The sequence below is a fragment of the Carcharodon carcharias genome, chromosome 5, assembly GCF_017639515.1.
Source record: "Carcharodon carcharias isolate sCarCar2 chromosome 5, sCarCar2.pri, whole genome shotgun sequence".
Classification (NCBI taxonomy): Eukaryota; Metazoa; Chordata; class Chondrichthyes; order Lamniformes; family Lamnidae; genus Carcharodon; species Carcharodon carcharias.
Genome location: NC_054471.1, coordinates 96,981,050 through 97,006,028, shown reverse-complemented (window position 1 = coordinate 97,006,028; position 24,979 = coordinate 96,981,050). Strand labels below are relative to the sequence as shown.

The following is a 24,979-nucleotide window of genomic DNA, read 5'->3' as shown; positions in this document are numbered from 1 at the left end:
CCATTGCTTCAGCTGGATCTTAATAAGACGCAAGAATGGGCTCTTGATAGCCAAATTAACCGTCATTTGCCAAAGTGCAGTGCCATGCATGTTGATTCACAAGTTATCACAATTCTGTTGGATCAGAGAGTCTTTACCCGTCTGTCACTGGCTGTATGTTTGCAACAGTGAAGATTACAATTCTTCATTGAAATAAAATTCTGTATGCGAGTTACTTTTGCCAACTCACTCCAAGGCAAACGGCTGGTGAGGCCAGAATCCCACTTTATGTTGCTACTTACAATCTTTCCATGACACAACAGCAACCTTAATTATGTGGAGAGATTTTTTTATTTGTCAGTGGGATGAGAGTGTCATTGGCAAGGGCAAGATTTTATCCCCATCTCTAATTGCCTTCAGAAAGTTAAGATGGGATTTAATAGAAGTGTTTAATTGTGTTACATTAAGTAAGGGGAAACTGTTTCCAGTGCAAAAGGATCGGTAAACAGAGGGCACAGATTAAGCTAAAAGCAAAGAGCTGCAGATGCTGGAAATCCAAAACAAAAACAAAAACAGAAATACCTGGAAAACTTCAGCAGGTCTGGCAGCATCGGTGGAGAAGAGCACAGGTGACGTTTCAAGTCCTCACAACTCTTCAACAGAACTAAGTAAAAATAGGAAAGGGGTGAAATATAAGCTGGTTTAAGGGGAGGGGGGCGGTTGTTGGGACAAGAAGAGCTAAAGGGCCAGTGATAGGTGAAGATAACCGAAAGATGTCACAGACAAAAGGATGAAGAGGTGTTGAAGGTGGTGATATTTTCTAGAGGAATGTGCTAATTAAGGATAGAAAGGGTAGGACAGACAAGGTACAGATAGCTCTAGTGGGGGTGGGGTGGGGTGAAGGAATACGATAAAGGCTAAAAGTAGAGATAAAACAATGGGTGGAAATATATTTAAAAATAATGGAAATAGGTGGGAAAAGAAAAATCTATATAAATTATTGGAAAAAACAAAAAGGAGGGGGAGAAAACGGAATGGGGGTGGGGATGGAGGAGAGAGTTCATGATCTAAAATTGTTGAACTCAATATTCAATCCGGAAGGCTGTAAAGTGCGTAGTCGGAAGATGAGGTGCTGTTCCTCCAGTTTGCGTTGAGCTTCACTGGAACAATGCAGCAGGCCAAGGACGGACATGTGGGCATGAGAGCAGGGTGGAGTATTGAAATGGCAAGTCTCATGCCCACATGTCTGTCCTTGGCTTGCTGCATTGTTCCAGTGAAGCTCATTGCAAACTGAAGGAACAGCACCTCATCTTCTGACTAGGCACTTTACAGCCTACTGGACTGAATATTGAGTTCAACAATTTTAGATCATGAACTCTCTCCTCCATCCCCACCCCCTTTCTGTTTTTCCCCCACCTTTTTGTTTTTTCCAATAATTTATATAGATTTTTCTTTTCCCACCTATTTCCATTATTTTTAAATATATTTCCACCCATTGTTTAATCTCTACCTTTTAGCCTTTTTAATATTCCTTCACCCCACCCCACCAGAGCTAACTGTACCTTGTTTGTCCTGCTTTCTACCCTTAATTAGCACATTCCCCTAGAAAATATCACCACCTTCAACACCTCTTTGTCCTTTTGTCTGTGATGTCTTTTGGTTATCTCTACCTATCACTGGCCTTTTAGCTCTTCTTGTCCCACACCAGCCCCCCTTAAACCAGCTTATATTTCACCACTTTCCTATTTTTACTTAGTTCTGTTGAAGGGTCATGAAGATTCGAAACGTCAACTGTGCTCTTCTCCACTGATGCTGCCAGACCTGCTGAGTTTTTCTGTTTTTGTTTTTCCACTGATTAAGCTAAGTGGCAAACGAGCCAGAGGCAACATATGGGAAAAACATTATGCAGCCAGTCATCAACATTTGGAATGTGCACTTGAAACGGTAATGGAAACAGGTAACTTTCAAAAGGAGTTTGGATAAATACTTGAAGGGAAAACAATTGGAGGGCTATGGGGAAAGACAGGAATGGGATTATCAAAGACCAAGCATGATGGGTCGAGTGGCCTCTTTCTGAGCTGTATCATTCTATAATGATATAGTGAAAGAAGTGTGAGGAGGCGTTAGTGTCCCATTTCATTAATGGGAAAAAACATAAAACTGAAAACAGCTTTTGGCTGCCTAAAGGTAATTTTAGTTCTCCCTAAAACTGCAGCCTGCACATTAGAAAATTCACATGCTTTGATATCTCTGTCCAGGGAGTTTGCATTGTCCCTGTTCCTTTACAGTTCCTATTGCCTCGAAGGCCACAGAAACACAAATTTCCATTTCAGTTCCTGACTGCAACAAAAAAGTGCACACTCCTCCACCCCATACATCTGCAGCCCTCACTGAGCAAGCACTGGATGAGCTGGGTGAATGTGGTAAAAGAACTTACAACATAGAAGTATAAACACCAAATAAAGGGTAACTCATGCACAGCCCATACAAACAAAACCAAAATACAGGCAGGCTAATTCAATGACCTACCTAGGAATGGATCCATTGTATTGGAACAATAATGGAGAGAGGACTACAGGAACTTGACCAGAATTAAAGTTCACGTTGGATCTTGGTACTGCTCCAAGCTTGAGAAAAGACTGTTTGTAGCTTACTGTACTTTCCAAGGACAATGAGAGATAAACTAGGTACAGGATGAAACAGCTGAACCATGGGAATTGAGAGGAAACAGCAAATTATTCGGCCCAGTAACAGCCAAATGGAAAAAATATATAAAGTCAGGCAGGCTCATATTGAGTTGCAGGAAACCACAGGAGACATTCAAAGATTTGATAAATCCATTCTACCAGAGCTAGGTTTTGATTACCAAGTAGTGTTGTCCAGATAATGTGGTATGGCACATTACCTGTGAAACTGTGTGCTTAATGTCAATAGAATTAGATAACCAGTTGTTTGATTCTTATCTTTCCAGCCCACTAAAAACATAAGAAAACCCAGCAACACAATTTTCTGACTTCATTTATGAACAGCTGATCTTTTACACACCTAAATTGCCAGATGGGGTGAAAGCTTCCAACTTCCTCCATCCTTCAAAAGGAAAACATATGAGCCCTAAAAATCTGCAGGGGTGCAGACACTGTAGTTATGCCAGTGTCACATCAGCTGTAAAACTCTGGCCCTTACTCCTGCAAAATTGGAGATAGCCTGGGGGAGAGACTTCAAGAAGCGGGCCTCCAGCCGCATTGGGTTGCAACTGTTTGTGGGAACTTAGTGTCACAACTGAGCAAAACCTTTCATAAAATTTGGTTAGAAAGTTTCCCAACTACCTCCACAGTGTGCGTCTTGGTGCTGATGATGAAAATCTGTCCACCAGAAGCAGTCCAGAGCGTGTCTTCCATGACAAGGATGATTTTCACTGGCAGGTCACTAAGCTTCAGCAATTTTGGTGAATTAGCATTCCAAGATCCACCTTCAACAGAGGAATTAAGAGCAAGTAACTTAAAAAGTTTCTATATTCACATTAAAAATGGTTCAATTCAGAGCAGCAAACTTTATTTTTGATATAATTTTTTTTTGTTTGAGATTTCCTGGACTAAGACACAATAGAACAGCATTTTGTGAAATTTTCTAGAGTCCTTTTAAGTGTTAACTTCTTCATTGCAGTCAATTTGATTACCATTTTCATTTTAAATCTTCTTCCTTACATCATCAGTGAGAATGGTGATTTAAAACCTCTACCTACCCATAGTGCAAATTAAAAAGTGCAAAGAACATCTTAAAACTATGTACAGCAGCTCAAATGTCATTATTCAGTCCAGTTTCTAATCCATAAATCCACACCATTATCACATTAGTATTAGAAACAGAATGCTTTTAACTTTGCTATAAGCTACCTTTAAAACTAAAATAATTCACTAACAGTTGCAAGCACTGAAACCGATGACCTTTTAAAAAGAAATTCGAACTTCCGGTGACTGACTGAGAGGATCACACAAGATTCACGTTCAAAGGCTTTTACTGTAACAAACTAAAAGCAACATTTACTAAACACTATTTCAGTATGCAACTTATATTCTAAACTGCAGAAAAGTTTTGCATTAACTTTTAAAATGACCGAAAACTCCCCCTCCAGTTTACTCTGTCTTTTATGTGGACACTTCATTTACCAGGAAGCAGTCTTAGGTGATTCTTAACTCTCAAGGGCTTGCTTCTTTTCTATTCCTTTCCCAGCTAGGAAACTCCTAATCACAGAACTGACTTTCATGATGAGGGCTGAATTGGAGATTCTTCCCTCTAACCTCTTTCAGCCTTGTTTAGACTTTTCTATATTGGTTTCTTCAATCAGGGTTCCCACCCATATTCTGCATGGTCAATAACAGAAATTTGTTGCCTCCATCTCTCTCTCAGGTTCTTGCAGACTGACCATGTCTGTGAGGTTGTGACATTTTTAGGAAAACCTGCATCCTGGTCCTATAATAGCTTCCTTTGGATTCCTCCCTTCTCAAAGCCATTGCCATGGAAATATGAATCACATGGGCCTTGTATCCAAGCAGAAATGCTAATTAGCTATCTTCTGGACATCCATTCCATTCTCCGTTGTAATTAAGTTAAAAGTATAACCGTTTACAAAACCTGACATACCCAACACCTTACTGGAACTTGGAAACTAACAGTCTATCCACTGTCAGCACAGCTGCTCTGGTCATCGCTTATTGGTATGAACATCTTTCGCCTTCTTTCCAGTAAAACAACCCGGCCCCTCCTTTAACCTTTTAACAACCAAGCCAGCCAAGCTCGTTATTGAGCAGAATGCAGAACAAATCACGTGATCTCCTTCATTCCTCCATTTTACCCTAAATTAAAGATGGAGTCCCAAAACATAATCTTACAAACTTCAAATTTGTAACACACTCAGTTGCCAGTCTTTAAAAACGATGGAAAGACTCACAATATCTACATTTAAAAACTGATTCTTTTGTGAATCAAACCCTATATTATTGACAAAAATACCTGGAAAAACTCAGCAGGTCTGACAGCATCTGCGGAGAGGGATACAGTTGACGTTTCGAGTCCGTATGACCCTTCATCAGGACTGAGACATATAGAAATGAGATGAAATATAAGCTGGTAGAAGGGGTGGGACAGGAGAGCTCAATATGGGGCCAGAAATAGGTGGAGGCCAAGAAGAAACTGCCAAAGTTGTCATAGACAAAAGGACAAAGCGGTGTTGACGGTGGTGATATTATCTAAAGGATGTGCTAATGGGGACATTAAGGGAAGCAAGCAGGACAAGCTAGTGGCAGATGGCCCCAGTGTGGGTGGGGTGGGGGGGGAAGGGATTGAAATGGGCTAAAAGGTGGAGATGAAACAATAGATCAAAATAAATTTAAAAATAGGAGGGAAAAGAAAATAATATAGTTGTAAAAAAGTTATAAATTATTGGAAAAAGGGGTATCGGAAAGGGGGTGGGGTTGGAGGAGAGAGTTCATGATCTGAAATTGTTGAACTCAATATTAAGTCCGGAAGACTGTAAAATGCCTAGTCGGAAGATGAGGTGCTGTTCCTCCAGTTTGCGTTGAGCTTCACTGGAACATTGCAGCAGGCCAAGGACGGACATGTGGGCATGAGAGCAGTGTGGCGTGTTGAAACGGCAAGCGACAGGGAGGTCTGGGTCATGCTTGCGGACAGAATGAAGGTGTTCTGCAAAACGGTCACCCAGTCTGTGTTTGGTCTCTCCTCTGTTAATCTTCCATCTAGGAACTTTACAGTCTTCCAGACTTAATATTGAGTTAAACAATTTCAGATCATGAACTCTCTCCTCCATCCCCACCCCCTTTCCGATCCCCCTTTTATCAATAATTTATATTTTTACAACTATATTATTTTCTTTTCCCTCCTATTTTTAAATTTATTTCGATCTATTGTTTCATCTCCACCTTTTAGCCCATTTTGATCCCTTCCCCCCACCCCACCCGCACTAGGGCCATCTGCCACTAGCTTGTCCTGCTTGCTTCCCTTAATGTCCCCATTAGCACATCCTTTAGAAAATATCACCATCGTCAACACCCCTTTGTCCTTTTGACTATGACATTTTTGGCAGTCTCTTCTTGGCCTCCTCTTATCACTGGCCCCCTATCAAGCGCTCCTGTCCTACCCCCTTCTACCAGCTTATATTTCATCTCATTTCTATATGCCTTAGTTCTGATGAAGGGTCATATGGACTCGAAACGTCAACTGTATCCCTCTCCGCAGGTGCTGTCAGACCTGCTGAGTTTTTCCAGGTATTTTTGTTTTTGTTCTAGATTTCCAGCATCCGCAGTATTTTGCTTTTACCTATATTATTGACTGTGGAGTATGCAGGTGAATTATTTTATTTGGGTTAAAGCTGGTTTATCAGCTTCTGTTTAGATTTTTTAGCATTAGGATTTTGTTTGTGCTATCAGATTATTCTCTCCATGTAGAGTCAGTTGAAGGGGTTACAGTACTGAACAGCAGCACAGACATTTGTCAGAATTACATAATTTTTTCCAATCCAATTGTAAACCACAAATATGGTGACTTCTACATGCTTAGATTTCAAACCACAATGAAACACATATAAATTGTGTAAGTTATGGGAAGTAGAAGTTAACTACAAGGTTATTCTTCCTTGCAATAGTAATGATCAGTCGAAAGTGCAAAATGTGTAACATAATTCATTTCCATTTTCCAATTTTTACCAGCTTTGCATTGTGGTGAATATTTCATCCTTACATGCTTCCTTTGTAAAAAAAAATAAACTTCCACACTTAACTGTTCACCCAGTTAACTGTGATTATGCAGAAGGCCCCAATATAGGCATAAATTCTATTGTACCATATGGTGATCTCTAAGTGTTGCTTGTTAGTTTTGCACCGAATTGTAAGGTTGTAACAGAAGATTTATGTGGATGTACTAATGATTCATCCACAATGGGCAAAATTTTAATGGAACCAGTGCACTCGTAACAGTGGGGGGTGGGGAGTGGCAGTGGGTCAGGAACCCAATCGTTACAGCAGCAGCTTTCAAGTGTTTTTTTAACTCAGCCCTTCTGGGTTTCCTAAGAAGAGTGCAGACATGATGATGGCCAGCACCTGTTAGTGGAAGGATTTCTAGTTAAAGGAATCCTGGCTGGGGTCAGATTGGCTGAATTCTACATTGATTCTTGAGGCTTCAGCAAGCGAGACATGGGAAGGCTGCCCCCACTCACCCTATTTCTAACTCTTCTCTGGAGAACCTGATGCGGGCTGAGACTCTGCACTGGAATGCTACTTCCTGTAGAAGGGGGAGGGAGGGAGAAAGAGACCAGCATCTCAAACCATGCAGGCATGGATAGGAGTGGTCCAGGAAGTGAGCAGATCGGAGTGTGGTACCTTAGAACTGTATATAATGCCACATGGTTCAATGGCCGCATCAAGGCAGGAAAAGTGAGTGACATCGCACTTTCAGCTGCCAAACCCCACCCTCTGACTTCACCAGCATTGACCTGTACAGCAATGCTCCTACCACACACCTTGCAGCTACACTTATTCCTCTCTCTTGAAGCACCTCATTACATTCCTATCTGAACAGCCAACACTGACAGTGACCCTCATTTCTTTGCACCATCTCAAACCCATGCTTCACAGTCACCCTCCAGCAGTCATTCCATCATCTCCATACAATCCATTTCTCATGCTCATAACACTCTGCTTTCTCTCCATGCAGGAGAGTGCACAACTCCAGGGAGAGACAAAGAGCCAGAAGTGATCCTCCGGTTATAGGCACCAAATGAGGTGATGGAGAATGGAGAATCCCAGATACCTGAGGACAGGATTAGAAACCACACTTGGCAGATAACAATCACTAATGTCAATTTGCTGTCACTACTAAGTGAAATGTGACATCTGCAGAATGGTGATATTTTACCTTTTTCCTATGTCAGTTCTGATTCATATCATTCATCTCCCACAGGTCTCGAAAGCTTGACACAGGAGCTGCACTGGGTGGGGAGGTTGAGAAGTTTGCAGGAGGTCGCACACTCAGATACACACAACTGGCTGGGCACTCCAATGGAAGGTAGATAGGTGGTCACATGGTAGAGTGCTCATGACAAGTGAGCTGGAGCAGGTGTTGAAGACAGGAACAGCGGTAAAGTGCCCATTGGAAGATGCAGGACGCTTCAAGCTCTGCTCAGCAGAGGTGGATGCTAAGCCACAGGGGTCATCAACGAAGAGGACTATTCTGGAGCAGCAACAGAAAATGTGAGCTTCTGCCAGCATTTCCAGAAACAGTGTGCATGTACCTCCATGTGAAGCATGGTCACCGGAATTTTTAAAAATTCATTCCTGTGATCTGGGATCATCATTAGAGGTTCTGAATGGAGTGGCTTGCTAAATCACTTCAGGAAACAAGAAAGTGTCAATGAAATTGGGGTGGGAATGGAGTCACATATAGGCCAGAGTGGGCAAGGATGGTAAGTTTCCATTTTACTGATGCCAGTTGTTTATTTTCAGATTTCTTAAAAAAAACTGAATCCAAAATTCTCCATTAGCCATGGTAGGTTTTGAACTTGTGTTCTCCAGATGGGAAGTCCAGGCCTCTGAATTACTAGTCCAGTAGCAACAACCACTATACTACCGTAACTCAAGCATTTACCTTGTGGCTGACTGCAGACTGAGGTCACAGTAAAGTGAATAAGGCAGCTGTAGCGCCATCAGTAATGGTGCTTGCCATAAATCCTGTCCATCCAAGGCAGTCATATATTTGGAACTCCTGTTTCAGTTCAGCAAAATTATTTTGCTCAACTGGTTTGTACAGCACCTACTTCAAATCACACCAAGCAAAAATTGCAGTCAATGGTTTTAAAGTAACAGCTTGTTTCAATGTGAATTTATGTTTTAGAAACCACCTGACATTATCAATAGACAGTTTCCTACTCAAAGCTGCAGCCAAGAAGGCAGAACAGCTTCCTGAACAGGTCTGCGATAGAACTGTTAAATGAGAAAATAGTGGAAATGATGAATGGTGCTAGTAGATTAATTGGGGACAGCACATTGAATTTTGGAATTGGGATTTATGGTTGAATACAATAAACTCTTTCAAGTTTAGTTCTTTAGGGTGCAGAAAAGAATTATGAAAATAGCTACAGGGATGAGGGCCTTTAGTTTTGTGGAGAAGCTGCATAGAAATCTGCCAGGGGGTTCTCTACCATGGTCTACCTCAAGTCTACCTTCACTGGTCAATATATGTTGGGATTCTTACAGTTCAATGCACTATGAGATTGTTCTTATCGACAACCTCGTAAACAGTGCCCAAGCCATTTGCTCACCATGCAAGCTTGATGCTGAAAGGCATCCTGCAGGATAATGGCTACCCTGATCAGATCATTTCACACTGTATATCACACAAACTCATGAATGGGCCCAAAGCCGTCACTTTTGGCCTTGAAAAGTGCCCAATCTACCTCAGATTACCCACGAAGGGAAAGGAATCTCAAAAATTTGAGCAACAGGTGAAGCTAGCTGTTTCACACTGTAGCAGCAGCAACATGAGTGGTATTTGCCACTAACAGGATGCTGCTGTTAAGCCAAAAAGACATTCTGTCTTATCACACAAATGAGTAATGTGGTATATGAATTCCAGTGCCAATGTGATGCTAGGTATGCAGACCATATGTCCCAAAGACTGGCGGGTCATAGCAAACAGCATGTCCCAGCTGCTGTTCACAATGGGCAAGGTACAGGCCGTAGCCAACTAGCCAATGCTTGCAAAACTCAAAACACAGTGTCCAACTTTAGATGTGGTTCCGCAATTGGACAAGATTTGTTAAATAATCCTCGGTGTGCTAAGATTTGCGCTGACAACCAACTTAAGGACATCAGTCGGGCTCGCAGTGTAGCGCATTTGTGTGTACTGAAAGCTACATATATTAATACACAGGGCCCTATTCTTGGCTGACAGAAAGAACACGTACACACGTTGTGCCTGTTTCAGCTTAGCAAAATAAGCAACAGCTGTTCGCTGACTCGTTCCTCAGGGCAATTGCTTGATCAATCAGGGTCAAGCTGCCTGGCTTAAATTTCAAACAATGCTTGGCAGTTAACTGTCAGTCACCATCACTGGTGCATTCTCCATTGCGATGCCTCTACCAGAGTCCACTTGCCAACCAATCAGTCCACAGCCAACCAAACAGTGGCCCCTAGTTCCAGATTCTCCCATAAGAGGAAACATTCTTTCCAGTCAAGTCCCCTCAGCGTCTTATATGTTTCAATCAAGTCACGAATTATTCTTCTAAACTCCAGAACATGTAAGTCTAGCCTTTCTAAACTTTCCTCATAAGACAACCTGCCCATTCTTGGTATTAGTTTAGTGAACTTCTCTCAACTGCTTCTAATGCATTTACATCCTTAAATAAAGAGACCAATACTGTACACAGTACTCCAGATGTGGTCTCACCAATGCGTTGTACAACTGAAAGATAACCTCCCTACTTTTATATTCGATTCCCCTCGCAATAAACAAAAACATTCTATTAGCTTTCCTAATTACTTGCTGTATCTGCATACTAGCCTTTGTTATTTATGCACCAGGACACCCAGATCCCTCTGATTCTCAGAGCTCTGCAATCTCTCACCATTTAGATAATATGCTTTTTTAATTCTTCCTGCCAAAATGGACAATTTCACATTTTCCCACATTATACTGCATTTACCAGATCTTTGCCCATTCACTTAACCTGTGTCTTCTTTCATGCCTCATCTGTGCCAAATCATGCCACCTCATGACCCCCATCCAGCCCCACACCCCTTCATATCCTCCATGCCAACCTATTCCAGTACACCCATCCTCCTCCATGGACCCTCATACCCTCCATGCCAATTTATGCTCCACTACCAACCTCCATGGCCCCTCATATCCTTCATGCCAACCATGCCCCCATACAGCATCCTTTGACCTTATACCTATCATGCCAACTCACCCAGTATTCCGCACAGGCAGCCCTTAGGACCCATGCTAAGATTAAATAAAGTTCTTAATTGTCTACTGATTAATTCACTATTTCAAAAAAAAATACTCTCATTGATGAAAAATCACTACACTTAACATCCTTTAATCCCTCATGAAAACAACCATTTGTAATCATAGTTCCACTTAAAAGATTTTATTAGAATTTGGAGCTGTCAATCAAATTGACAGGTACCCCCTATGATAATGATAGGTTGTGAAATTGGTCATGCAGCACTAATCCTGTAATGACATCTCTCAGGTTTACGTCAACAAATAGAGTGAAATAGCAAGCACTATTTTTTCCCACTCCACATATTTTTCCTAATGTTTAAAGGGAAGGACATTTAAGTGCATTGAAAGCTTGACATTTCTTGTGACAGTTCCAATGAGTTCACTTTTTATGCACATTCATGTCTAATTTTAACAATCCCAAAGGGCAACTTATCTCTCCCAAAGGGCACCTGAGCTCTCCCATAAGTGTCCTGGGACCATATCCATAACAGGATCTTACCTCTCCAAAAGGATACACAATCTCTCCAAAGAATTCCAGCAGCTTTAGACCTTCTCCTACCAGGCCTAAAATGTACAAGTCATGTTTTGGACGTCCCACTCACTAAACTCTGGTATGACTGAAACAGCTGCACATGTGCAGTTGCCTTCATAAATGACAGATGTGAACATGAGAACCTGTCCTCATTTCCCTCACCTCACCCCACCCCCACCCCTTGAAAATGGTGGAGTTCGGGTTCAGGGACAGGGCTTCCAGATCCGGGGCTTGGCAGCCATATTTGCTAAGACGTGTGTGCAAAATTTCTGGCCGGAGAGTATCCTATGCAGATGGAGCAAAGGATGAATTATCAGTAAGGTTAAATGTAGTCTGGTTTACAACACTGGATTGATTACCATAAAATTGGAGACACATTTTGCAGAGTTTTTTGTTGGTTGCCTGCCTTCATGAACAAGTTAGGCAAAGTTCACAATGCTGCAAAACCTGCTCGGGTCTATGGAGATAATGGACTTAACCATACTGGATATTTGAATTAGAACCAACTCCAGTGTTTCATTACAATTAGCTCTTTGCCTAAAGTGCAAGTGTTAATTATCTCTCAGGTTAACTGTCTTTAAGTTCAGTTGCCACAGATTTATGAGATTTATGCCCAAGCTTTAAGTATTGCCGGGTTGGGGGGTGGAGGTGGGTGTGAGTTGAGGAGAGAAACACACAGAGGTAAATTAGATAGGGAGGGTTGCATGCTTTTAAAGCAGCCCACCAAATTATGTTGACAGGGTTAGAAAGATACGTTGATAGGGTCAGATGAAGATTGGTGAGAGGAACTTACGTGAAACATAAACCAACAAAAACCTGTTGGGCCAAGTCACCTGTTTTTGTGCTGTAAATACTTTAATATTTCAGGGTCGGTGCAATGCCAGGTGCATAGGCCAAACGTCCCATTGTCTGGCTGATTGAATCAAACAGCATGTTCCTTTGGTTATTCACAATAGGCAGAGTACAGACCGTACTCAACCAGCCCAACTTGCAAAACCCAAAACAAAACATCTACTGTTAGATGTGATTCCACGATTGGGTAGCTCTTACTGAACAATCCTGAGTACACTAATAGCTCTACTAACAACCAATTTAAGATAATCAGTCAAGCTTGTAACATGGTTTACTTACGCTTGGTAGAAGCAACATACATTCATATGCAGGGACCTGTTCCAATTAACAGGGAACTTGGGGAGTCTATAGTTTCCCGTTGCTTTCTCTAAGGCAATCCCTCAGCAAAAGTCAACTTGCCAAACAATCAGCCCCCTTTTTTCCTGTAGTGTAACTTGTGATCGTTTGAAATTTGGCATGCCTGTGTTTGTCGTGATGAGTACGAGATGAAAAACTTTGGCAACGTGTCTCTCTTCGCAACAGTTTTTACTTCTGTGCCACCAAGCAACTGTTTGTAAATACTTTGTAATACCTTTGAAAAATATTCATTTTCTGTGTTTTACCACTGTTGCTTTTCTGCATTTTCTCTGAACAATTTAGAAAATTAAATATTCATCATTTATCTAAGAATCATCTTTCTTCCCCACAATTGTCTCTACCACCCCCCCCCCCCCCCCCCCCCCCCCCCCCCCCCCCCCCCCCCCCACTGCAAGCAACCACCCAATTTTTCTCTCCACTGTTTCATGACGTGGCACATTGTTTGGAGCCAGAGAAAGTGACCCATTTCCTTGCCTTTGCTAATACAGTTAAAAAAAGACCTCCTGACCTAAATTTGCCCTCAGATTTTTCTCTCCTCACTTTCATTAGCATAAAACTAAAAAGCTTTGCACCAGTGCCAGGAAAGGTGAAAACCAAGGTTAATGTCTCTTACTGTTTGTGCCAAACTGCACGTCAAACTTTCTGAACTATGTCTGATTCAGACTTGCACTGACTAGCAAAAGAAATGTTTCCATAGGGATGAGTAAATACAATGTAACAGTGTAATTGTTGTAGAAAACCATTAGGCCAGCTATCTTTACAAAGAGGAAACAAAATGGGTTTTTTTGAAAGGCAAGGAGCATTCATTCCGTCTGCTTGCATTCTGAGGCTCATCAGCCACTCATGGACTTTGATGCATTTCCAGGGAAGTTTCAAATTGAAGTCCAAATTGCTTCATATCTTAGCTTCTGTAAAGCTCCTGTAAATGAAGCACTTTAGGCCACCTTTAACTTTTCAAACATTAATTCAACAAATCTATGCCTCCAATTCTGAAAAGCATATTTGAAATTCCAGTTTCAAATTAGAGGTATAATATCACATACTGCATGATGTACAACCCCAACAGGAACTGAAGGGTTGTGTGGTTTTAAATCTCTTTACATTCTGCTTTATACAGAACAGCTGGCAGAAATAGTTAGCTATATAATTATGTCCTACATCTAAACTTTTTCCAAACTACACACATTGTTCTCAGCAGACCCAGCTGAAATAGGCCACTAATTTTCTTTTCTGAATCCTTAACTCTTCGCTCCCAACAAAATGACAGGGGTTGCCAATAATTCTGATGGAATTAGCCATCTGATCTGGCAAGATTTCTGTCAGACAAGTGAAAGAACAATCTTGTCTTCAAACAAAAATAATTCTTTTCCAGGCTTAAGATGCAATAATGATCCTTTGAGAGAAGGCATGGCAGGAGGTATTAAAATTAAATAAATGAGTTTGAAAATATACACAAGGGTAGTGCTCTATGTAATTGTCAACAATGCTGTAAGTACCTTTGAATTGTTTTTGGCTTCATTACCGAGATGATCACGGAGGAACTATAAGAATTTAACAACCAATACTCTGAGATAATTGGAAGAAACACTTTTTAAGGCTCTGCTTAAACCACTCTCGATAGGGTGGTGAATGAACTATGATTCCGTAACACAGGGCAATGCCTCCTATTTCAATCATTATATCAGTACTTTGTGTTTGGATTAGATGCAAATAGAGATGACATTTTCATGTTGCAACCATGATCGAATTTAATCTTCGATAATTAAACAACCCAACCCTTTCTGGGCAATGCCAAGCCCAGCCCTGCATAGTACATTCAATTAGAAACTAGAACACTACAATGTACAAAACAAATACTGCATCTAATCAGATTTGAAGAATTGCCTAGATTCCAGTGGAAGAGAATTATTGTGCATCATACATAATTTAAATAATCTTAGCTTTTCAAAGATATCCAATCTTATAAAATTCTAGTCAGTATATTTCATCGTGTCGTATGATTGGCCTATCATGGCTGACTGTGTGTAGCGACTGCTGACACATAATTTTGGAGTTTTATCATTTATATCAATTGACTGATAATGCGTTTCCTTTTACGTGCCCTTAACAGATCCTCCAGGGATATTCCCAATAGTGAAACATTATTAGCAGCTTCTGCTCTTTAAAAGGCTAACAGAAGGTGTTGCAGACCTAAATGATATGTGTGGTGTGTGAGATAATAAATCAAGAACCTGCAAAAGACCTTCAAATCCCTGGTTGGCCTGCTTATTAAATGGAGCTTTTTAAGAAATGAACCTTGTGATACTGTACACACATTCTTCCAATCCAAATTAGTCATGTGATTCAAATGTACGCTGAATGTCAATGTTTACAAAAGTTTCAATTTAAGAATGGAACAGAGATAGAGGGAAATACTTTTCAGCTTAAAATATCCCTCACAATCTATATAAAGAACTTTTCTACATAATTTTAAGATGGTTCCGTAAAAAAAAACAAGATTTTTTCTTCTTGAAATTCTGGTATTCCGAATCATCTAGCTGCCATTTTGAACACATACATCATGGACATATCGGTAGCAATAAGCAGTAATTTGGAAAAGTAACATTTGTTACCCATCTGGAACCTGATCTGGGTACATCCAGACGTGGAACATTCAGTACTCGGTTGCTTCCACATTCTTATGTCAAAAGTCTCTCAATGCCTTTGGGGTGGACAATTCTCCGTTAGTCACATGCTGGGTATAACCTTTAGGTTCAAGTCCTTGCAAGCAAATCTTAGTTTATATGGAAGATAAAAGATTGGTCAAACCTTATACACGGTTGTGCTCCTGAATTAGCTATGAAGAGCAAAGCCATTTTAGAAACTAGTCCTGCCTCTAAAAGCAGGATCAAACTTTCACGTATACAGACTATCCTAAAAGTGCACCTTAACCAATGAATTACATTTGAAGCATAGGGCTGAATTTTCCCTTTGGCTTAAGAGGCAGGCCCCACATGTCCACGCGTAAAATGACATGCGGTGACATCGAGTGAGCATCCCGCTGTCATTGTGCACCATTGCGATATTTCACTGGGCGTGCCCCCCATTAACAGACCAATTAAGGCCCTTGAGGCGCTAATCGATGCTGATTTTTCAGCACCTGTGTGATCTTCGGCTCAGCGCACAGGTGCAAAGGACAGGTGGATAGGACACATTTATATTAACCTCATCCATGGGCAGGATAAGAGGGCCCACTGGGGTCACGAGTCTGCACAGTCAAGCATTTACTTCTGAAAGTTTTTGAAACTTGCCTGTGTGATCTGCATTACTTCAAAATGCATACCAGCTGCTTTTTCTGGACTCCTAACTCAGCACTCTACAATGAAGAATCTTTTCTGGGCCTGCTGGTTTCAGGAAGCCTTCCCTTAGCCTGAGAATGGAAGCTGAACTGTGCATTGGAGGCATCTCCTCTGAGGAGGGAGGGCTAGAAGGGAAAGGAGGCCAGGAGTGCACATTCAGCCTCCAGGGGAGCCACCTTTGGAAGGACAGACGCAGGCACAAGGGGCGCAGGGCCAAGAGGTAGTCCAAGGTGGAAGGGGCCACAGAAGACGCCACTATCCTGCTGCCAGGGTATACAAGTAGCGAAGCAGCTACCTCAATATGTCTGAGGTGTAGTACCAAAGGATGCTCTGCCTCTCAAGGGAGACAGTCATCTGTATCTGTCAGATGATAGGGCCTGAGATCTCTGCTAACTGTGTGAATGAACACCCCATGCCAGTGGCTCTGAAGGTCACAGCTGCCCTCAACTTTTATGCCTCTGGCTCCTTCCAGGGGTCGGTGAGTGATCTTTGCGGAGTCTCTCAATCAGCTGTGCACACTTGTGTCAAGCAGGTTACAGATGCTTTGTTCAGGCGTACATTGACCTTCATCCACTACCGCTGGGACATGGCCAGCCAGACACAATGAACCAGAGGCTTTGCAGCCATTGCTGGCTCTCTCGCATCCAGGGTGCTATAGACTGCACACATATGGCCATCAAGGCGCCAGCAGGTAAACCCGGTGCCTTCGTCAACAGGAAGGGATTCCACTCCATGAACGTGCTGCGCTCCCCACAATCTTCCGCTGGAAAGGGGGGATGCAGTGGACGATGAAGATGTTGACGCAGTGGCTGTGGCTGCACATGATGAGCCCAGCAGTGAGTCCAAGGATGAGCACGCACACGGGAATGCTGAGGGGGTAGACGCTGACCCAGGCATGCTCCAGGGCGGCTGAGACACCTGAGAGGCTTTAATCCAACAAACTTTCAGCTAGCACACCACAGCTGGACCACCAGGACAAGTCTGGGCTGTAGGCTCGATACTCAACACATAAATGCAAAATCTGCCAGGTTAGGAACAGTCACTAAGGGCCTTGTTAATAAAGCTGAATGTCCAACCAAGCACTCATTACAGGTTTGGAAACCATACACATGCAGAAGAAAAGTGGCACCCTCAGCCATGGTGACATATCTGAATTTATTCTGTCAAGCAAACCAACCTACTCCAAAAAAGAGAATAACCTTACCAAGAAAACAAATCAAAAGGACCTCATCTTCAGCCAACCCAAAAGCACCAGTGAAAAACCTGTGGTGTGTCTAAGGTGCTTTATGTTTTTGTTTCTGGGTGCAATGTCTTGGTGCTGCTCCATCACTCAGAGCGGCATCTGAGACAGCCTGCTGACTCTGCTGTCCTGTTGGCCTCAATGACCTTGGCGGTCGTCCTCTGGCCTGTGGAGCCTGTGCTGGCCCCACCTGGGAGGGAGCTGCAAGTTCCGCAGCTGGCATCTCCCCAGTCGTTGCAGCCTCACCGGATGCTACGGTCACTGGGAGAGGGGCAGAGGAGCTGGAAGTTCTACAGCTGGCATCTCCCCAGTCATCGCAGCCTCACCGGATGCTACAGTCACTGGGAGAGGGGCGGAGGAGCTGCCACCCTCAAACGGAGTACCCTGAGAGGTGCCCAGAGATGACAGGCAGCTGCTGCGCCGACATGAGGTTGCTTCGGACCTCCCTGCTCACCGTGGATGGATGGGCATTGAACTGGAAAGTTGACGCCCAAACCATCTCCCACACTGGCACTGACTAGCTGAGGTCAATGCCGATGTGATGACTTGCTGGTCAGAGCTCATCCCCAGGAAGCCCTGATGGGTCTCCTGGAATAGGCTCTCCACGAGAGTCGCCACTCTCTTCATGGAGGACGCCTGGCACTCGGACATGTGGCTCATTGTTTCGGTGATTGTCCACGTAGACTCCTCCACCATGGAGAACAAGGCAAGTGTAGCCTCATGTATCTACCCCAGATGCTCCCACATATCCGGCCACATTTCCCGCACCTGCTGCGTCGCAGGTGACTCCAGAGGCACATCATCAGGCACCGATTGAGCATGTGCCTGGTCCCCTGCAGTCCTCCGACTGCTGGCACCATGGGCACTCTCTGTCTCTGCCAGCTCCTCCAGCAATTGTGAAGTGCCCTCACCACTGTGCCCCGGGTGGTCGTATTCCCGCCGAGGTGCTAGTATCTGCACTGGTGCCTGCCTCGCAGAAATGGTATGACGCTGATGAGACTTCAGGCCCCTCAGGTGTAAGAGGGGGCACCTGCTGCTCCTCCTTCCGGCCCTGCTCTGATGCTGCTGACAGGAACAACGAGGACAGTGGATCAGTTAACATGAAGACAAAGTCAAAGTGTATCCCTGTCCCCTGGATCATTACGCGCTCATTCTTCCATAACCAATGGTCAAGCCATGTTGCAAAATTAAATCAATTAACATTCAGCATTGCTATGGCTGTTGGGAGAACAATGCTGACCTCAATGTTGGGCATAAATACCTGGCCGTGGCACCCGAGCCTCACCGACACCAGTGGACCTTGGCGCATGGCTCCAGATCCAGGGCCGCCAGCTCGAAGTGGCTAAGAATGGCAATTTGCACCAGGCCACTGCCAATCCTCGCAAGCTCTGCCACGTTATGAGCATTCTTCCCCTGATAATGACACACGAGCATTGATTAGTGAAAATTGCACATGGACTCTCTTCGCCCACGGCCCACCCCAACCAGAGTGGGACATATCAGGGGTCCAGTGCCTCCTCACCCCGCTGCTGCCGAACACACACATACAAAGATGCTAGGCCTGCTACACACCCCCCCACACTCCCCCTTGGACATATGCTGCCTTACATCATATTAGGCACCACATGGTGTATCCTTCCATATAAAGGAAGCACAAGCACATGGAGCGCAGCAGATAGTTTGTTGCCACGCTATCTTGAAGCTCCCCTCCCAGCATGAAAACACTCTGACTTGGACATGTCCTGCAGTTCAAACACAGCGCCTAGGTGCAGCTCCTCCAGGTTGCCCCCACACCAATCATGTGGGACTCAGTGTAACACACGCTGTGGGAGCAATACACATCTCTTCATCACCCCCTCAGGCTGACCTCAGCATGGGCAGTATCTGCTTGCCCACCCAGCAAAGGAAAAATGCCGTCAATGATTCAATGCAGTCCCTACACTCACACTTGGGGGTGGGAGTAACAGGGGGTTAAGCCGACCTGCTGGGTTACATGACCATGGTACTCACCCTGCCAGTGCGCAACAAGTCGTTGAAGTGCTTGCGACACTGGATCCAGATCCACCGCACCACATCACAGGAGCTCGCCACCTCCGCCCAGGCATTTTTCGTCATGGGGGGGGCCTCTTCCTCCCATCCTGGGGAATCAGCACCTCCCACCATGCTGCCATCTCCTCGAGGAGGGCAGCAAGGCAGTCATCCAAAAAACGAGGGGCACATTGCCCCCCCCACCCCGCCCTGGCCGGTCCCACTGCCCTACCTTCCAGTCTCACCTGCTCCGCTGGCCTACCCTCTGGACTGACCTGCTCATCAGAAGCCCTTAGGTAAGCCCTTCCACTTGACATTGTGAGCATTATGCTGGGCAGGCCTTAATTGACCCGCCCACATAAAATGGTTGTGCAGACCCAATTGGAGACGGCAATCGGGTCTGCGCCCACCTGCACCCACTCTCACCCCCTCCACCAAACAAAAAATTCAGCCCATAGTCACTGTTTTTATTTTCTGGGCAATTGTACCAATACATCCTGGTGCTACAAACAGCAAATTAGAGAAAAAAAGGTTGGAGGGATGAAGGCTAGCCAGTTTACTTAGAGAACTCACTGCTCCTGTATTCACCTAAACAAGCAGACAAGGGCCTTGAGTTAAAGAGGTGTGTAAGGCCCGTCTAATAATGCAGTGCTCCATCAAAATGACACTCAAAGATGCCAGCCTGAATGACTTTGACGCAGATATAACAGGTTTAAATGACATCACAGTTTCCCTGTTGTGACAATTTTCCATCATTTCAAGCAGTGACAACCAACAAGCTAAGAACTTCAAAAAGCTTTAAAAGCTGACAACACCAGAGATAATATCATCACCTTCAACACCTCTTTGTCCTTTTGTCTGTTGGCTTTTGGCTTTCTCCACCTATCACTGGCCCTCTATCCAGCTCTACCTTCCCACCTCCCCACCACTTAAGCCAACTTATATTTCACCACTTTTCTATTTTTACTTAGTTCTGTTGAAGAGTCATACGGACTCGAAACATTAACTGTGTTCCTCTCTGCAGATGCTGCCAGACCTGCTGAGTTTTTCCAGGTATTTTTATTTTTGTTTTGGATTTCCAGCATCCGCACTTTTTTGCTTTTACCAGAGAATGTGTAGCTGAAAAGCAACTCTTGAATATAAAGGTCACGGCTCAAAGCAACTGAGTCAAGTTGTCAGGGATTTCTTTTTGTAGACAAGGGGAATGTCAGCAGTTTCCACAGGTGAGGGAGAGCAGGATGGAGGTTGCGGGATGGGGATTGCGGGGGTGGGTAGGGGTGGAGAAAGAGGGTCGTCAGCCATCAAGGTCAGGGGTGCTATGGTTCCTTCGATCAGACATTGAGTTCCTGATGAGAGCCCCCTTGGAGCCTGCGTGCCAACCCAGCAGGGTTTTGCTTTTCGGGCTCCCCACATGGAGAATTCCCCACTTGATTAACTACCTACCTAAGAGCCTCAATTGGCAGTAGGGCGGGAAGGCCTTCCATGAGTCTTCCCACCATAGACTTCATCAGGGCAGAGACAGGAAGTAAACAGGGTCCCCACCTAGCACCTTCCCACCTGACTAAATGCCTCCCGCCTCCAAACTCACCTCAGGGAAGGACATTAAATTCCATACCACCCTTCATGTTAGGTCTGAGTGCATTAAAATAAATAAATAAATCCTGCTGACCCTCAATATTCAGTGCCACCAAAAGGTATGTAACTACAGAATATCCCTAATGTAGGTATCTGTAAACAACATACAATGCACAGTAACATAAAGAAGAATGAAAACTAATAAATTTAATGGAAACTTAAAATTCTTTTTAAATCTCCCCACGACTCCTGAAAATGACAACTTTGGCTCCGTGGGAGCACACTCAGTTCCAAGTCAGAAGGCACTTACCCCTCAAATAGATCCATCAAAAAACATGAAATGGTCATTAATCTTACTGGGAATTTGCAGCGCTTAAATTGGCTGTTAACTTTGCCTATAAAACAACCATGACTACATTTCAAAAGTAGTTAATCGGCTGTAAAATATATTGAAATGTACAAATAAATTCTCTCTAAAGAACTAATCTGGCACACTTTCTCCAAAATTAAATTAAAGTTCTATTCAGTTGAGATGCTATATTGTTTCCAATTTCAGTGTGCCCTTCAGCCTGAAGGAACTGAAGTTGCACAGAAAAAGCTGCTCATCTAATATTAACCTCTCATCTGCAATGTACTGGAATGTCCAAAAATAGCTGCATAAAAATGCCAAAAGGATATCTGAAAGCAAATCAATGAGAGAGGTGGCAGACAAGTGAAAGAGTATGTCTTGAAAAAAGTCTAAGACATAAACTGAGAAGTGAAGCAGCATTTCACTTGCATTTCCCCCAATTTAGTCTACTGCATTCGTTGCTCCCAATGCGGTCTCCTCTACATTGGAGAGACCAAACGTAAACTGGGCGACCGCTTTGCAGAACACCTGCAGTCTGTCCGCAAGAATGACCCAAACCTCCCTGTCGCTTGCCATTTTAACACTCCAACCTGCTCTCTTGCCCGCATATCTGTCCTTGGCTTGCTGCATTGTTCCAGTGAAGCCCAACGCAAACTGGAGGAACAGCACCTCATCTTCCGACTAGGCACTTTACAGCCTTCTGGACTGAATATTGAATTCAACAACTTTAGGTCTTGAACTCCCTCCTCCATCCCCACCCCCTTTCTGTTTCTTCCCCCTTCCTTTTGTTTTTTCCAATAATTTATATAGATTTTCCTTTTCCCATCTATTTCCATTATTTTTAATCTTTTATGCCCCCCACCCCCACTAGAGCTATACCTTGAGTGCCCTACCATCCATTCTTAATTAGCACATTCGTTTAGATAACATCACCAACTTCAACACCTGTGTTCTTTTGTTCTTTTGTCTGTGACAACTTTTGATTATCTGCTCTTATCACTGCTTGCTTGTCCCTACAACCACTCCACCCCCTCCACTTCTCTCCCCCCACCCACCTTAAACCAGCTTATATTTCACCCCTCTCCTTGGATTCACCTAGTTCTGTTGAAGGGTCATGAGGACTCGAAACGTCAACTCTTTTCTTCTCCGCAGATGCTGCCAGACCTGCTGAGTTTTTCCAGGTAATTTTGTTTTTGTCTGAGACATAAAGGTTGGCCATGAAAAGTCAGGTATTTTTCAAAAAAGACAATTACCCCTTTTAACTGCAGGAAGCTAAATCAATAACTAAAGCCTGCATGTAGCAAATGGAAACTGTAGAATGAAGGGGACAGCTGTTTCTTTTTTAAGTTTCCCTCCTGTTTTCTTCTGGTGCACTGCTCCTGAAGATAAGGCCTCAAGTTGTGGTACTATCCCAATCCATCCATGGCTCTGTGCCCATTTTCCATGTATGACAGTATACAGTGTTGCAATCTCAGTCAAGACCAGTGACTCTTTTTTTTAAAAGGAAGAAATCTGAAATCCTGCTTATTTACTGAAAGAACCGAGTCCTTTTATATTGTTTCAACCAGTTTCAGTCTCCCCAGAAGTTTTGGTTTCCAATCATAGTTTCAATCTTAGTGTCCTTAGAAAATGGAAAGGTTAGTTTCCTTTCCCAATTTCTCTTCTCCATTATATTCTATCTTATAAAATGCAAGCTTTGAAACCAGGGATTCCATCACAGCTGGCAGACTATAAGACCACAGGAGCCATCACAACTGTGGATGATATTGACCTCCCTTAACATTTACAGGATTTCACTAGATAGCAGTCAGAAGTAACTGAGGGACACAGAAGCTAAATGTGGTTCTTCAGTGAGCACAGCAAATTCAGGATTTACTCACAATTATCAAGGGAGACAACATAGATTTTTTTTAAAAAAAGATAAAGGAAAACAATGCAAGACTGAAACTTACGTAGTCCTTTTCATGACCACTGGGCATCTCAAAGCATTTTATAGCCAATGAAGTATTTTTCGAAACCAATATGTGCGGAAGAAACTCCCACAAACAACAATGTGATAATGACCAAATAATCTGTTTTTATGATGTTGGTTGAGGGATAAATACTAGCCACAACACTGGGCATAACTCCATTGCTCTTCTTCAAAATAGTCCCATGGAGTCTTTACATCCATCCAAGTAGGCAGATGAGGCCTCAGTTTAACGTCTCATCCGAAAGATGACACCCCCGACAGTGCAGCACACCCTCAGTACTGCACTGAAGTGCCAGCCTTGATTTTTGTACTGAAACCCTGGAGTGGGACTTAAACCCAGAACCTGGTATCTTGGAGGCAAGAACGCTTCTAATGGAGCTACGGCTGAGATTTTACAAGCAAATAAATGCCTGACACTGAAGTTGCATGGAACAAGTTAACCTTACGTTTTGGTTGATGTAAAATTATTACAGGTCTATGAAACATACAAACCAGCGATTAACCTGTATCAACAAATTATTGAAAGTACACAGATTTAGACAGGGTTGCGAATTTTAATTGGTTCTGTTGAAGAGTCATACGGACTTGAAACGTTAACTGTGTTCCTCTCCGCAGATGCTGCCAGACCTGCTGAGTTTTTCTAGGTACTTTTATTTTTGTTGCCAATTTTAATGTTTAATTCCAATGGCAAAGAAAGAAAAAACCAGCTCAAGTTTGAGCTCTGTTACACTTGGGAAATATGTTTTAAAAATTCTTTTCCCTGCTTCACAGAGGCAAAATCATCATTTGAAAATATTTCTTTGATATCTGCATCAAGTATAGACCTTGAAACAAAGGAGAAAGCATTCAACACGCTTACACTGAAAGCAAGACTTCCTCAGATCCACCCTCCCTGCACACCCCTCCTTCTCCTCTTTAGTACTGAACAGAATAAAAAAAATTAACAGAGCCAGGGTGGCAGTCTGCTCTTTCCTAGTAACAACTCATGGCCCACCATGTGTCATCCTAATCTCAGCACTGACAAATATATCCGAGGGCAGTTCATGTCACTGTTTGTCTCTACTGACTGCAGATTAATCTGCGGCAAATAGGTCAGTGATTCAAACTGAGACTACCACCAAGCTGTCAGCAATTCTTTGGCCACTGACATGGTTGACTGAGTTACTAAGAAATTATGAGCATAGCTTAGGTTTCCATTCCTAATTCAACTTAAAAATTGATTTCAAGAAATAAAAACATTGTTAATTAGATCAGGTATAATTAAGTGTCTGATAAAATATCTCCTACTATTTCTTTATGTTAAGATGCTCAAGAATTTCATTTATTGCAAATTATAAAAACGTTCTGAATTCTGTTAGAGGGTCTACCATAGACCAAAGCAACCTCATAGTTTGAAATAACCTCCATATAAAATACCACAAGGCAAAAACATCCGAGGCACTGCTCTGCCGTTTTATAAAATTTTGCATTGTCATGATTGCCTCTCTCCTGCTGCTGCATTAAAGATCTGATATGTGGATTTATCCTTAGTTTGCAGTCCAAAGCATACAAAATTGAAACTCCAAGTAATGGTCGGAGCATTAAAAAATGACATATTAAAACAGTAACTCCAAATCCTTTTGAGTCGGGGAGAAAATCGAGTGAGTATACAGAACAAGCTTTGCAAATGGATTTATTTGAAGAACACCAGTGGTACAGGCCGACCGAAGAAAATCAAGCATTCTTCTTCTTTCTATAT

General features: G+C 43.1%; 1 protein-coding gene across 5 annotated transcripts in view; it reads right to left on the bottom strand.

Annotated features, from left to right (window-relative positions):
• arhgef10 (Rho guanine nucleotide exchange factor (GEF) 10) overlaps positions 1–24,979 on the bottom strand; it is a 397,136-nt gene that overhangs the window by 54,610 nt on the left and 317,547 nt on the right. For all 5 annotated transcript variants that reach the window (XM_041187543.1, XM_041187546.1, XM_041187548.1 and 2 more), the window contains one exon: positions 3,306–3,448. In XM_041187543.1, the coding sequence (XP_041043477.1) occupies positions 3,306–3,448 (143 nt within the window). The remainder of the gene's footprint in view (positions 1–3,305; positions 3,449–24,979) is intronic.